Raw genomic sequence first — 15513 nt, 5'->3', positions numbered from 1 at the left:
TTTAGCAGCATCAATCTTACACAATTGAACAGAACAGGTTTCTTTTTCATTTAACGTGTAATTTGTATGTTTTACCACACTCCCCATCTGAAATGCATTAAACTCAGCAAGAGCTTTTCACAAGAATTTCGTGTGGCTCGTTCAGTTGGTGTTTCTTGCCGTGGACTTTGAGTATGCTTGGTGTCAGATGTAACAGCAGCAGCAGGACTTCTGTGTGCAGCAGTGTTCATCTGCAGCACCAGCCCAGTCAGGGTTTCTTTACAGCAACAGAAGCAGGATATTGACTGGAGTTTTACTGCACACACTCCTGACTCCGTGTCTTTCTGTCAGTCAAGGCAGCTCCCTCCTACCCTCGTTCAGCACCTCTTGGTTTGAGACTGGCTCTTACAGGTGCATGCCAGAGTCAGGCTTGAACTGGAACAGGTACACTTTGCAGGGGAGCTGTAGCAAATCACACTGGCTGGAGGGCTGCTCCCTGATATCCCAAGAAACCACTGTTCATTTTTAAAACACCATCTCCTGCTTACCCTGCCTGTATTTATCTCTCTACCCACGCCGTTACATCCCAGCATTTATAATAAACAGTCAGCATTAACTTCCAAACCCCATGGTCTGTGTTAGTCTGTTCTACCTAAAATGGTGCAAGTCAGTAACTATTGCATGAAGGGTGGTCAGAACCCCAGCAGTGGGAGCTGCTTCTCTCAGTTCATGGACACAGGGCTCTGCTCAGGAGGTGTCCAGCTGTTTGCTGGACTGTGGGCATGGTGTTGTTTGTGATGGACAGGAACCCTGGGAGAGCCTCAGCAGCTCTCCCTTCCCGTGCATTAATGTGATTTGTTTCTGTAATGTTAAAAATAACATCCACCTGAGGCAGTTTGCTGGACACTGACCCCGTGGGCCATGGCAGGCTGGCAGACAGCAGAGGGAAGAGCCTCCTTTATGCACTGTGTGATCATTATCTCTAAGGAGTAATTTTATCACAAATTGGTAGGACTATGGAATAGGGGGTTCTGATTAGCAGAAGAGGTCTGGTATTCTCGAGTTTGTATTAGCACAGATGGCTCATGGATATGTATTTCATTTAATTTGACAGTATAAACAATTGAAAGATGGTAGTGAGAAACAGCACAGGGTCCTGAGCTGATATTAATTCTGGCTAAAAAGGAAGCATAGTTTCCTTGAAAAATTAGTTTAACTTCTATACACAAACTCAGGTGCCCTTTGACCTGTTGTTATCAGAGGAGGTTAAACCCAGAGTACTGGGTCACAGCATGCACAGACAGCACTAATTAAATAAGGATGGACCTGAGAACATGGCATTTACATGACATAAAGCAGTAAATAGTGGCTGTATTGAGCATTAAATTTTGAAAATACACTGGCTTACCAGAATGCTTGAAGTTCAAGATCGAAAGCATCCACAGCTGAGCCTGGTTTCATTGTCAAGGATCCTGCTTTTGCTGGGTGTATTTGGAATTCAGCAGGACTAAACTACGCCACAGCCTGGGATTTATGTGTATGTATTTACCACAGGCTACAAGGTAGAAAATGAAGAAAACTCTGAAATGAAAGAGATCTTCTCAGGCCTGCATTGCTGTTTCATTACAGTTAGGAGACTGTCATGCTCATTCCTTGTGCTTTAGTTTTCCCCTTTGACCCTGTGTCGCTCTGTCTGCTTGACATGTTTATTAAATAGAGGCTGTAGGCTGCACAGATAAAATCTAATTCTGAATCTCCACGTTACAGCTATTTGCCTACTTTTAAAAAACATCCCAAGAAGCTTTGCAGCTGAGTGTTCTCTCCTTTTGGATGTTTCTAAACTTTTTGTAATGTTTGAAAAGTCATTATTTGTTATTAATCACTGTATTCCATTCAGAGCGTGAGTTATTAATGAGAAATGCATTTTGCGCTGTTGCAGAAATGAAGATGGTTTGGGTTCTTTTGCTTATTTCTAAGAGATGTTACTAAATATTCCTGGATCATGTAATGTATGTCAAATGAAATGGTCAGCCTAATGCTACACTGAATGTCAAATAAGCAGAATCCAGTTTTTCCTGTGTCCCTTGAAAATTTGAATTTATTCCTGCTTCTGTGGCTTTTAATATTATATTCCAGTTGTGAACAGTAAGCGGCTGAAAAAAGAGATCTGATTGTGGCATTTCACAAGGAAGAACGTAGCTTGTACTTTGCAAAAACACCCCAGAAGGGTGCAGTTGATGTGTATGCAATTCACACAAGTTCTACAACACACTGCTGGAGTGTGATCTCTGTTTCTTGGTCTATTTTCAGTCAATTGTGGGAGCTGAAGGACTGTCCCTGGCCTTCAGGCACATTATCAGCTCCCTGCTGTGGTACTGCTCTCAGCATACCTGTGAAGGATTGCTGCACGAAGTCATCATTTGTGTGGGCTACTTCACTGTAAACAACCCAGATAACCAGGTAAGGCAAATGGAAAAGGGGATCAGAAGTTATCAAGGGCACATTTAATCATGGATCTCTCCATTTAGTCAGGAAAGTCATCCCCTCAGCATTGGTTTTGAAGCACTTGGGATTCTTGAGAGCTCAAACGGATGTGTTTGCAAAAGGGAAACTGAAGTTGTGTGTTAAGACAAAGACATACATTTTGTGTGTCCACAGGCAAACTCTATTTGTAGTTCTTATGCTGCCATTGCACTGATTTGAACTGGCCTTGCACCCTGCCAAGGCACATTAGCCACTGATATTTTTAATTCTACGGTAGCTTCACATCAGCTTGATCAGATGGTTGTGGTACCCAAGTTAAACCTTTCTAAAGCCAGCTAAGCCTAAGCTACTCTCCAATGAAGGCTTGTCTTTGGGTGCTGATGTAGCTGTCTCCCTGCTTGCCAGTGCTCAGGTTTAAGCCATTCTTCCCCATGAATCTTTTCAGTCATAAACTAAATGCCCTATTCAAGAAACAATGGAAATTCCCCTTTAGCTTCCTTGATTGTTGTCCACTTTTGCCATTGGACTCTGTGACCTCTCTTTACTGGCTTATAAAGTAACACAGACACAAAACTCAAAAAATATTTCAAATATATTGGTCTTTAAAATCTCCTGGTTTCCTCAGCTTGTGTGTAACACCTCAGGGTGTATTGGCAGGGCAGGGCTTGGCACTGGCTCTTTGAGTATGTGAAGCTGATTTTGGATGTGTAGGTCCTGCATTACAGTGCCCACACGTCGGGTGTGATTCAGCTGAATGCTGCATTTTGGGAAGGGACTCACTGTGTTCTCTCTCTGTGCTTGTTCCCTGCTTTGCTCAGCTTTTGGGATAAGGGTTCAGGGTGAGGAGCTCAGTGCCCTCAGTTCAGCTGATGAGCAGGAGGAAGTGTTAAAACTTGTCAGGAAAGGTTTTAGAGAAAAGCTGCTCTATAACATTCTTGCAGTTATTGACTGTAATTGGAACACTGTAATATCTTAAAGCTGACAATGCTGTCACAAGTATTATATACTTATACAGTGGTGTTTCTGTGGGATTGGCCACAGCTGGAGGGAGGATGCTGCAGCCTCCAGATTTGGTCTGTGTGACCAAAATCCCACTCAGGATCTGGAGCTGCCTGTTGGCAGCACTTCAGAGTGGTCATTTTTAACCCCGCGTGATGCTGCTGCCGTTTTGAGTCCCTCTGCTGCCCAGAGGGTCGAGCTGGCTCCCAGGAGTGCCAGCAAACTGTGTTGTCTTGTCTCTGCAGCTCAAATATTTCTGTTCTGGCACACAAGCCCAAACAGATGTGATTCATTGCAGGGAGGATTTGGCACTGCAGGAGCAGTGCAGCACAGGGTTCCTGCAGCACAGGGTTCCTGCAGCACAGGGTTCCTGCAGCAGAGGATTTCCTGCAGCACAGGGGTTCCTGCAGCACAGGATTTTCTGCAGCACAGAGGTTCCTGCAGCACAGGGTTCCTGCAGCGCAGGGTTCCTGCAGCAGAGGATTTCCTGCAGCACAGGGTTCCTGCAGCCCAGGGTTCCTGCAGCCCAGGGTTTTCTGCAGCACAGGGTCCCTGCAGCACAGGATTTCCTGCAGCACAGGGTCCCTGCAGCAGAGGATTTCCTGCAGCACAGGGTTCCTGCAGCACAGGGTTCCTGCAGCAGAGGATTTCCTGCAGCACAGGGTTCCTGCAGCACAGGATTTCCTGCAGCACAGGGTTCCTGCAGCCCAGGGTTCCTGCAGCAGAGGATTTCCTGCAGCACAGGGATCCTGCAGCCCAGGGTTCCTGCAGCAGAGGATTTCCTGCAGCACAGGGATCCTGCAGCCCAGGGTTCCTGCAGCAGAGGATTTCCTGCAGCACAGGGTTCCTGCAGCACAGGGATCCTGCAGCACAGGGTTCCTGCAGCACAGGGATCCTGCAGCCCAGGGTTCCTGCAGCAGAGGATTTCCTGCAGCCCAGGGTTCCTGCAGCACAGGGGTTTCTGCAGCCCAGGGTTCCTGCAGCAGAGGATTTCCTGCAGCCCAGGGTTCCTGCAGCAGAGGATTTCCTGCAGCCCAGGGTTCCTGCAGCAGAGGATTTCCTGCAGCCCAGGGTTCCTGCAGCAGAGGATTTCATGCAGCCCAGGGTTCCTGCAGCAGAGGATTTCCTGCAGCAGAGGATTTCCTGCAGCAGAGGATTTTCTGCAGCACAGAGGTTCCTGCAGCACAGGGTTCCTGCAGCAGAGGATTTCCTGCAGCCCAGGGTTCCTGCAGCAGAGGATTTCCTGCAGCACAGGGTTCCTGCAGCACAGGGTTCCTGCAGCACAGGGATCCTGCAGCACAGGCTTCCTGCAGCAGAGGATTTCCTGCAGCCCAGGGTTCCTGCAGCCCAGGGTTCCTGCAGCAGAGATTTCCTGCAGCAGAGGATTTCCTGCAGCACAGGGTTCCTGCAGCAGAGGATTTCCTGCAGCACAGGGTTCCTGCAGCACAGGGGTTTCTGCAGCACAGGGTTCCTGCAGCAGAGGATTTCCTGCAGCACAGGGTTCCTGCAGCAGAGGATTTCCTGCAGCCCAGGGTTCCTGCAGCAGAGGATTTCCTGCAGCAGAGGATTTCCTGCAGCACAGGGTTCCTGCAGCACAGGGTTCCTGCAGCCCAGGGTTCCTGCAGCAGAGGATTTCCTGCAGCACAGGGTTCCTGCAGCAGAGGATTTCCTGCAGCCCAGGGTTCCTGCAGCACAGGGTTCCTGCAGCACAGGGATCCTGCAGCCCAGGGTTCCTGCAGCAGAGGATTTCCTGCAGCCCAGGGTTCCTGCAGCACAGGGGTTTCTGCAGCCCAGGGTTCCTGCAGCAGAGGATTTCCTGCAGCCCAGGGTTCCTGCAGCAGAGGATTTCCTGCAGCCCAGGGTTCCTGCAGCAGAGGATTTCCTGCAGCCCAGGGTTCCTGCAGCCCAGGGTTCCTGCAGCAGAGGATTTCCTGCAGCACAGGGTTCCTGCAGCCCAGGGTTCCTGCAGCAGAGATTTCCTGCAGCCCAGGGTTCCTGCAGCAGTACCAGCCTGCCATGCCAGCAGTGCCGGTGCCCGGGAAGCTCCGGCTGGGGCAGTGGACACTGGGCCCTGGGGGGAGCCTTGGCTGGGGCTGGGCTTTGCAGCTGGGTGCTGGAGCCTTCAGCCTGTGCTCTTGGGGCTGAAGATGGCCTCTGCAGCTCTCAACGTCAGGTTCAGGGTTTCAGTCAGACAGCCATGCTGTGTCAGTCCTTCTCGTGCCCTAAAAGCTCTCTTTTAGGGTGGTTTGCTTTGGAGGCACCAATGTCAGATGTCGTGACATGCTTAACTTTTAATGTAATTTCTAATATTCCTCATTAATAAGATTTTAGATGAGGAAGAGGCATTTGTGTTTGGCTTTTTTGTTTAAAAAAACATTTTGAAAAACTGAAGCTTTCCTCACTCAGGTACTTGAAAAATACTGGGAAGGATTTTTAGTGAAGGGAAGTAATTTTTCTTTTATTGCCAGGCAAAGCTGTATGACTTGCTTATGGTCATTATTTTAAGGTGCTCTTTGTGTTGTGACTTCTACTAGACAGGCTGCTTTTCATGAAGAGGGAAGTGCTTTCTATTCATTCAGTTATGGTTTAATTTTTTATTATGTTAAGAGCTTCCAATTTTTTCTTCCGTTGTTGATCATCTGGGGAGTCCTACTAAAAATAAAAAATTGGTCTCACAGTGAAAGTTTTCAAATAGTAGGCTTGAAGTCCTGGCAAGTACAGTGTAATAAAAATAGATACACTAGACTTGAGCTATGAAAACAAATTTCTATAAAGCCAGATAGCTCTATTTAGTATTTGAATCAACTTCAACTGAGTCCATAACTGATGTATTTCAAGGCACATTCAGGTTCTTCTTGCAGTCAAATGTGCATTTGTTTGGAAACGTTTGTAGTTTAAAGTCCATTCCTCTCTAAATTTGTGTTTCTTATTACAAATGGAGGTGTGTTTTCATTCCTTTCAGTACTCAAAACAGAAAAGGAAAAACAGTTGTTTGGAGTTTTCAGCGTCCCATTTTGTGGTTCCTTTGTCTGTCCACATCAACAGATAAATATCCAAAGCAGCATACTGGAAGAAGGAAAAAAAGGCAACTTTAAAAAAGCGAAGCAGTTCTCCAGTTTGGAGAACAGATTTCTAAACCAGAAATTTTACAGCCTGTCAACCTCAGCATTGACCTTCTGTAGTAGCACTGTGATTTAAGTAAGTGAACTACTACCACTATGCAGTCAAAATCATAAGAGGGCAATTTCCTAAATATTTCACATTCATAGAGCAAAATCTTCCAAGAGCATCATAGGCCAGTCATTTAATATAATACAGGTTTGACTTCGTTTATTACACGGTCTGTGGAAGTCTTTATGGTTAGTTGAGCAGCAAATGAAAAAGGAAGGGGGAAAGTGCTTTTCTCTTGTGCAGCTTGGAGATTGAGATTTCCCCCAACTCCAGGAGCTCAGCCCTCCTGGTGGGTCCCACATGCAGAGGCCATGCCTGGGCTCCCACTTGGTGTTTGCACCACGCCTGGCTCTTGGGCCAGCCCCAAGTGATTCTGTCGAGGAGCACTGAGGACAATGGATTCCTGAGGAACACATTCCCGAGTGTTTTGATAGTGCTTGCTCTGTTTATTTTAAAAAGGCTGTGATTTTGCTGACTCTGCCCACATATAATATATTAGTAATATTCCCTTCCTTCGTTCCTATTTTGTTTTACCATTCATAAAGCTTTTCCAGGGCAGCTGCTGTCACTGAAGAAATAAATCAGTTGTGGAAGTGCAAACTGCAGAAGGCAAGGAGTGTTTCTTTAGTATTTGAAGCACTGCAAGACCAGCAGTGAGGCTGCCCTGTGTCACCACGTGAACTCGTGTTTACTGCAGAGCCAGACAGCCCCTGCCCACAGCCCAGCTCAGCCTCTCTGGGCATCTGCTCCTCGGGAGGGACCAGCAGGGAAAAGGGGTTCTCTTTTTCTGGCCACCATTTCATCTGCTGCTATACAAAACCAGGTCCCATGATACCAAGGATGGGCATGTAAAGCTAAACTGTGTAATAAAAATAATGTCCAATCTTACAATAGCCCACCCTGCTATACCAGACTGTAGAATTATAGTTTCTAATTAAAATATTCTTGTTAATTAAAATTATCCTTCTATTTCATTACATTTTTCCCCTTTTATTGTTTGATTTAATTAGTGTAATGAATATAATTAGCATGTGCTGTCAACTCACCTTATTTGCATATTATATTGAATAATTGAATGTAATCCTATAATTAAATTAACAAGAATGACAGATGATTTGCTTTCTTTCACATTGCTGCATTGGGAATTGAAATCTTTCCATATTCATTGCAGTTAGGGAATATTTTTCATCTGAAAAGTCCTCACAAATCAGATCCTTAGACTCAGGATCTTGTTGATAGGCTCCAAAAGAAGTTGCATTGCTGTGCCTTTATTTAAATAAAAATAGCTTTTGTTCTGCCAGTCTTTGGTGCACACTGTATTTAGAGTGCTCTAGAAGAATCCTACCAATAAGGGTTTGTAAGATATGAACTGTATGTTTCTACACTATACTGTTGCTAGACTGCAAAATCAAATCTCTGCTAAAAGAGTTAGGAAAAACTGTGTGCAGCTTTTCAGGACTTTTGTTACAAAAAGGGGCTTGTAGATAGAAGTAAAAAGTTCTCTCCGAAGTTTTTTAAAAATTTACATGCACACTTGGAGAAGGGTTTTAATCCCCAGAAGTCTTCCAGCTGCCTAAGTCTCACTTATTTCTTCTGTCCAAGCCCTCTATCCCCAGACATTTGTGTCCATAACAAGGTAGGTTAATGTAAACTCATAACTAATTGAAATGTTAGTATCTAATGATCCATATGCTGAAAATAGAAGCACATGGAATTAGATTTAATAGTATCAGTCACCTACTAGAAATTACTCCTCGCTATACAGGTGTGGAAAATTTGTTGCAAAACGTGTTTCAGGCGTCTCAGCTAAATCCAGGTAAAGGAGTTAGGAGCAGTGAGATTACAGGATATTTTGAGAGGGAATTTCTCCCATGTTAAATATGTAACACGTCACACAGCAATATCACAGGTAAAAATATAATGTGTAAAGAAATTGAAATATTGTATGGTAGGCACAGTTCTGAAAGGATCTTGAAATTTAGGACTGACTTGTGGCACCCAAAGCATGGTAGTTAGACCCCAAGAAGGGTTTCATCCCAAGATTATTTTCCCTTTTTTGTTAAATGATTGACTTATGGTGATACTTTCTTCTAAGCATTTCTTCTGTGTGGTAAGTCCTTCTTGTGTCATAAAGTAGCCTTTGTCCCACCAGGTGTATCACAAATGTAGATCTGTGTATGACACATCCTAGCTGTGGTTACAGGTACTGGGCTGCAAGGAACACTTACAAAGGGACTTAAGATTAAAAGGGACCTTCTGGAGAGAAATTATTTTGTGCTTTTGACAGAGTTAGTACATACTGAGTTTTAGTATGGGGCCAGTTTTCTCTGTTATTAGTGGGAAGGAAGAAAAATACTTCTAAAATGGAAAAATTGTGAAAATCAAAAGTCAACAGGAAAACTTGCAAGTTATAAAAATATGTAGAGTTTCCATATGGGTTGTTTACTAGAGGCCATTATTAAACTTTTGTAGTTTATGTTGCTTTTGGGGCTGTGAAGGAACTGGAACAATTTTTATCTGGTAGGTGGACTTTATGAAAACACGGCACAAAGAGTAAAGTTGCAGGAATTGGTAGTTACCATGCAGCTAACATCCCTATCTGTAAGTAAATAAGATCTGAATTTACTTAATTCTGATTTTGTTAGTTTCTTCTCAAATAGGGATTTTTAGGAGTATTGATTTCATGTTGAGGTTATGGAATTTTTCTTTAAAACTTATTTTTAGAAGCCCCAGAACCTGATGTTTTAAAGCTTTATAGGTTTGAACAAGAAATACGCCTGGTAAATTTTGTGGAATAGCTGATTTTGGCAAGTGAGTGATTCATGTGAAGTTGTAGTCTTGACTCACATTTAGAAGCACTTCAGCTTGTGAACAGAAATCCCCCGAGGATTAAAGTGCCCGAGTTAGAGCTGAGTACATTAAGGCAGCTCTGTAATATATGCCTTGGCTCTCGCAGCCTTACATCCTCAGCCACATAAATTCACTTAAGTGAACCAATGTCTTCAGGAGAGATGGCATTCCTGTCTGGGCAGTCAGGGAAAAGTGGGGAAGTCTTTTAGGTAATTTGTCAGACACCTTTGTTGTTGTTTGAGCTTCCTGATGAACTCTTTCTTTTAAAGAATGATCTATGACAAAGCAAATCAAATATGTCAGAAGCATTTGGGACTGCACATTTCACGTGTCACATCTTAATTGTATTTCTAACATTCCAAAATGCATCCTGGATCTTTTGGGGGGGGGTTCAGAGGATGTGGGGAAGGTAATTTAATATGAGCGAAGAGTTAGCATGAAGTAAAGTGTATTTAGTTTCAGTTCACGATGACTGGGTCATTCCTGTAGGGAGGAGAAGAGTGTATAGGAATTAGTGTGAGAAATTAATGCATTTGGATTTATCTTACTGTCTTCCTCTCAAACTGTAAACACGGAAGAACAAACTTATCTCTCAAAGTGATAAAAGTTAGTAATTTCAACAATCTTCAAGTACAGCCCATAGCTGAGGCTTAGAGAAGGGACGGAGCAATGGGCTGCTGCCGCCTCCGGCGAGCAGCGTTCTGACCTTACTCCTGGGGCAGGAGAAAAGGAGTTTGGTGGTCTCAGCTTAATCCCCAGTGGAACTTCGTCCGCATCGGAGAACCACCACCGAGTTTGGCATAATCCTGTTAATAAGCAGTTTGTTGCCAGCTCAGACCCGGGCCCGGGCCGCGTTCGGGCGGAGGCAGGAGCTTGCGCAAGTCCTGCTGCGCTCCCGCCCAGCGGCGCTCGCCCTGCGCCTGCGAGCTGCTCTTCACACGGAGACTTAAGACAGAGTCTAAAGCCTGCAAATCTTTAATCAGCCTTGCGAGCTATTGTCTGCCTCGCCTCATGTGTGAGGGAACTCCCTGTGCCTCTGTCGTAAACTCTGGGCTCTCGCGGCTGCAGAGCCGCCGTGGCTGTCGCGGCGCTCTGCGCCGGCCCCATGCAGAGGCAGCGTGGGCTGCTCTGTGTTCCCGGAGCTGACAGCTCTTCTTGCATGCTGCTCCGGGGCTGGGAGCCTGCGAGAGGCCAGAGAAGTCTGCCCAGCCCGTGCTGTCATGTTCAGCTCAAGTCACACTTGTTTGGAGCGATACGGAAACATAAAGAACCTAACACATTAATGGAGTACTATGGAAAATGTTGCTCGTCTTCCTCTCCCCTTAGTAAAGGGTAAATTGTAGCTCATTTTTCGTGGCAGAAAAGCACATTTTCTTGCTCTCTCTTTGAAGCTTTGTCTCAGACAGCTCTGTAATATGTCCAGTGGCTCAGTGTTTCACAGGCTTTTTAGTTGATGATTGGATACTTTGACAAACCATTTACATTTCTTGTGGAAGCTATAAGACAAAACGTGCTAGGAATAATAATTCCAAGACTATACAGCTTACTTGTGAGTAGAGTTCCAGAGTGTGACAGAAGATATTTGCTTTTGAAGAGAGAAAATGCTCTGAGACACACAAAAAGATTTTATGTGTTTTAGACTGTAATGTTTGAATTATTCACACCTTCTGAGGATTTTGACCCAAACTAGCTCTGTTTCCAAGGATGCTGGCAGAAACCTCAGCCAATAGTTTGCCTGAACTTCTGTAGACTGGTCCTGTTTCTCCTCTACCCTTTAAATCATCTTCATTCAGATCAGTTGGATTTCATGCAGAGTAAATGACCGGAGAGTCGTGCCCAAAGCAGCAGCCTAAGTTTAAAGGGGTTCATCATCAAAGCTGGAGATGTTTTCTGAGTGTGAAGATGATTCTTCAAAAACAGTGCAGGGCTACAAAGGCTAATTCTAATCACTTCAGGGCTCAGAATAACACCTGAGGATTTGAGATGTGTCATGATGAGTTGGGTTTTTTTATCTGACAGAATATATGTATTTCTCATACATTGGATCTGTAATAATACTTTCTGATTAAAAATTATTAGCCCAACACTTAAACATATGAATCTTCTATTCTATCTGAATATGAATTCTTCATATTCTGTCTTCTATTACACTATTGTGGAAACAATGAAGCTTAGAATTTTCTAGAAAGCAGTGATACCCTTTGGTTTAACAGGGTCCTTAAGTATATGATTAACGTGAAGTGTGAGAACAACCTCACATTTAAATGTTTATTTTTATGTTAATAAATGCTAAAATGCTGTCAACTCCGGAAGTTAGGCTTTTCCTTAATACCTTTTCCAGGTCAGGTATTAGATTATCATTTTCTCCTGTAGCCTGGACAAGTATTAAATTCACAAGTAACCTCAATGCATATTAGAATTGCTTCCATTTTCCTTTCATCACATTGTAATGAAGTTTACATTTTACAATATTTGTTTAACATTATTTATTTATTGTTGAATTTAATTTTGCATATACTTCATTTGTTGTCTTATAACTAAGGTGACTTGTTAGTTGTCATTCTGGGCTGCATTTTTTCAAAAGCTCTGTATAACGAACTTCTGCTAGATTTTCCACTATCATCACTTTTGATGAGCATTTTTATGTTTTCAGTGCATCACTGTCCTGGTGGTTGGCCCTTGTCCTATCCTAAATGTTCATATGTCTTAGGATGGGTACACAAAAACCGATGTGAGAATTTTTTTTCTGTGCTGTATACACAGAGCACCCTTGAATCTGCTTAAACCATAGAGCTCTAAAAGGACAATGCTTAGAATGTGGTTTATGGGAAGACTGATGTTATTCCTGAACACCCTTATCTTCTCTCTGAAAGCTTACACGTGACACTAAGAAAATAAACACTGGAATTTTTCAAATAGACAAAATTCTTCTTTTTAAATTTGAATGTAGCAATCTGGAACTTTCTTTTTGCATGGAAATGGTTTTCTCTGATTCCTGAGAAATGCTAGGAGGAATTTAGAACATTCTTTGCTCAGAGCTTTGCCAATAGTGGAGTTTGCAAAATGGAAAGAAAAGAGCTTGACCTTAAAACAGAAGAAGAGCCTAAGTGGTGACATATTCTGCTGATTAAATACTAGCAGTATGAGATCTGTTTATGTAGAAGCAAAGAAATAATGCAGATCTAACTTTGAAGAGAAACTCTGGAGTACTAATATAAAGACTTATTTCTTTTACAGAGTTGTAAATAACCTGACATCAAACAAAGCGATTTAACTGGTTGATAGAACACTGTTCCAGGAATTAGGTGCACAGTTCCTGTTCAATGAAGTTATTACTTGTTAGTACAAATTAAAATTGGCATTTATATAAATGATAAATACATGGTTAAGAAACATTAGTGGTTCCCATACCAAGTACCGTTTTAAGATGCTAATGTTTATAATAGCCATGTTGAAGTTTGGAAGCACAGGTCATCTGAGATAGCAGAGAAGGCAGGGAGTGCCCCTCGGAGAACCATTAACTTTTAGACTGAGCTGTTCTAAGAAAATTGCATCTGAACGTGAACTACATTATAACAGAAGAGCACAGACAAGTAAAGGGCACATTTTAATGCTTCGTTTCATAAAAATGAGAGGAAATTCTGGTAGGAAGGGTGTTTTTCTAGAAAGTGAATTCAGCTCCTGGTAATAAGCACTGTATTTGTTTCTAAGAACCTGTGGAACACCCTGTTTCTCTGCCAGGCTTTTCTCCAAGAGCCAAAGAAGGTTTTGCTTCAGGAAGTTCTGAACTTTCCAACTGCTTGTTCCTGTATCCACATTAGGATAACTTTGTCTCAGTTTTCACTTGAGAAAAGAGCTGCAACTCCTAATATTTGGTCAAAACTACAAAAACCATCAGCCTGACTATAGGCTACTAAGCCCACGACATTTTCATGCAGAGTTAGTCACACAAGAGCAGTGCACTTGGATGACTTGTAAGGTTTTGTTCAAAACTCAGCATTTGGGTTTGTGACCACAGATTTCAGTTCTGTCCTTGGCAATCTTTCTCCTTTCTCTGCTGCCCATTTTCCCTTTCTTGTGTGGATGAAAGGAGCTGATGGGCTGCAGAAAGGCCAGTTCCCCTGGCCTGGCTGGGAATGGTGGTGGGAGGCGCTGCCAGGGCTGAGACATCTCCTGGGTGCTGTCTCCACCTTTTGCCTTGGCCATGCCCCTGTGACTGCCCTGTGCCCCAGCAGTGCCACTGGTGCCAGCTGTTCCTTTGCTCCCAAAGTTTCTTCCCAAAGTGAATCACTTCAGTTCTTCATTTTGCCCTTCCACAGACTAAAATGTTTGCTGCTGGCTTACTCTTCTACCTGACTACAAAATTGATCAGCTTCTTTAAAAGATAATTCTGGTGGGTTTATTGTCTATATTGACAGAAATAACTCACATGAATGATGTTTTTACAGAGCTGCAAATGTCCAAGTGAAGTAAGAAAACCTAAATCCACCAGTAAAACTAGACTAAATATTGCTCTAAAAATCAGCACTTCCAGTCTGCAGTAATCCTGGACTAACCTTGTGTGTGGTACACAAGCAGTGAAAAAGTCCTTGGTCTGACACTGAACCATTTATTTTGTTATTTGTAATAAAATAACTGACAATATTTAACATAGATGCATAGAGCCATTGGAAACCAGTCTGGGATCATAATCTTCTTTAAATCTCTAGAAGATTGCAAGCAGAGTTTTAAATTCAATTAGTTCCTCTTTTTTGAATGCAGTTACAACTTGGAAAAAGAAACTCAGATTCTCACCAAAAATGCTACTCCATAATAAATCTTCACAGGGCAGTTTAATTGAACTGCTAATTCTTGACAAATTACTAGCATGCATCTCCATTACATGTCTATTCAGAACATATGAATATGTGAATGATATGAATCTATGAATTATCAATTCACTTCAATGTAACTAATATTTGTTCAGTATTTTACATGCAGTCATTCTTCAATTTTCTAAATGACATTTTAGTTTTGTTGGTGAAAATCCTGTTTGTACACTCAGTTACCTGATTATGAAAGTCTAGTTTCAAAGGCAAGAGGATTCTTATTTTAGTTCTCTGTAAAATTAACTGTTGAATTGGTAAGATTTTACATCTGATTTAACATGAAGCTGCTGAGACATTCTGTGTCATTTCTGTACCATTCCAATAGTTCTGGATCCTATTAGGTATGGGGATTTTATTACCCTCCTTTGACAAAAATACATATATATGCATTTTAAAGCAATGGTAGTTTTCACTGATAAAAGAAATACAGAGGAAGATTAAGTGAAGAACAAATACATTATGCAGTATGTAAATGGAATTAGGAGGTGTCAGCCAAACATCTTTCCTTTGCTAATTCTTGGGTGAAGGTTGTCCCTATGTGTGCTACTCACTGTCTCCCTGCAAGGAAGGAAAGGAGCTGCACTTTTATGATTCTTACTCTCGCAGCAGCAGCAGAACATTAATTCTGAGGCCCTTGGAGCTCACTGAAAAATGAAATGAGCTGCAGCGTTTCCCTTTGCTACCCAGAAGAGAATGGTGCCCAAGTTTTTTGGATTCATATGGTCTGTTAGCTCCTTAGCAAAGGCATGCAGTCCTGGGAAGTTCTCCTTTGCAAGGTGCCAGGAAGCAGTTGCAGGAGAGTAAGGCTGCTGGCCTGGGCGACGTACAGGGAAGGAGTGAGTATCCAGGATGGAAAATCCTTGTGGAATATCCTTCCAGCAGTCACATCAGGTCTGGAGCCAGACACCCTACCTGAGTGACAGGGGAAGTGGAATGATGAGTTCCCCTCACTACTTTATTACTGTTCCATACCACATGGAGCTTTTAATTTTTTTGATTGATTGTCCTGTTTTATTGCTCAAGTGCTGTGTGGCATATTGCTGGCTTTTGTCATTGGAGTCTGTTTTGAAAGACTGACTTTTATACTGCTTCAGGCTTTCACAGTGAGAACTGCAGCAAATGGCCAAGCAATTGACTTTATAGTGAAATTGGCCTGAGTAAA

The 15513-nt window shown here is 43.0% G+C and overlaps 1 protein-coding gene across 6 annotated transcripts in view; it reads left to right on the top strand.

The window, feature by feature from the left end:
- Positions 1–15513, top strand: part of SCAPER (S-phase cyclin A associated protein in the ER) — a 138016-nt gene that overhangs the window by 114391 nt on the left and 8112 nt on the right. For all 6 annotated transcript variants that reach the window (XM_053954905.1, XM_053954906.1, XM_053954908.1 and 3 more), the window contains exon 29: positions 2290–2439. In XM_053954905.1, coding sequence (XP_053810880.1) covers positions 2290–2439 — 150 coding nt within the window. The remainder of the gene's footprint in view (positions 1–2289; positions 2440–15513) is intronic.

The sequence above is a fragment of the Vidua chalybeata genome, chromosome 13 (genome assembly GCF_026979565.1).
Source record: "Vidua chalybeata isolate OUT-0048 chromosome 13, bVidCha1 merged haplotype, whole genome shotgun sequence".
Classification (NCBI taxonomy): Eukaryota; Metazoa; Chordata; class Aves; order Passeriformes; family Viduidae; genus Vidua; species Vidua chalybeata.
This window is presented reverse-complemented; position numbering and strand designations above follow the sequence as displayed.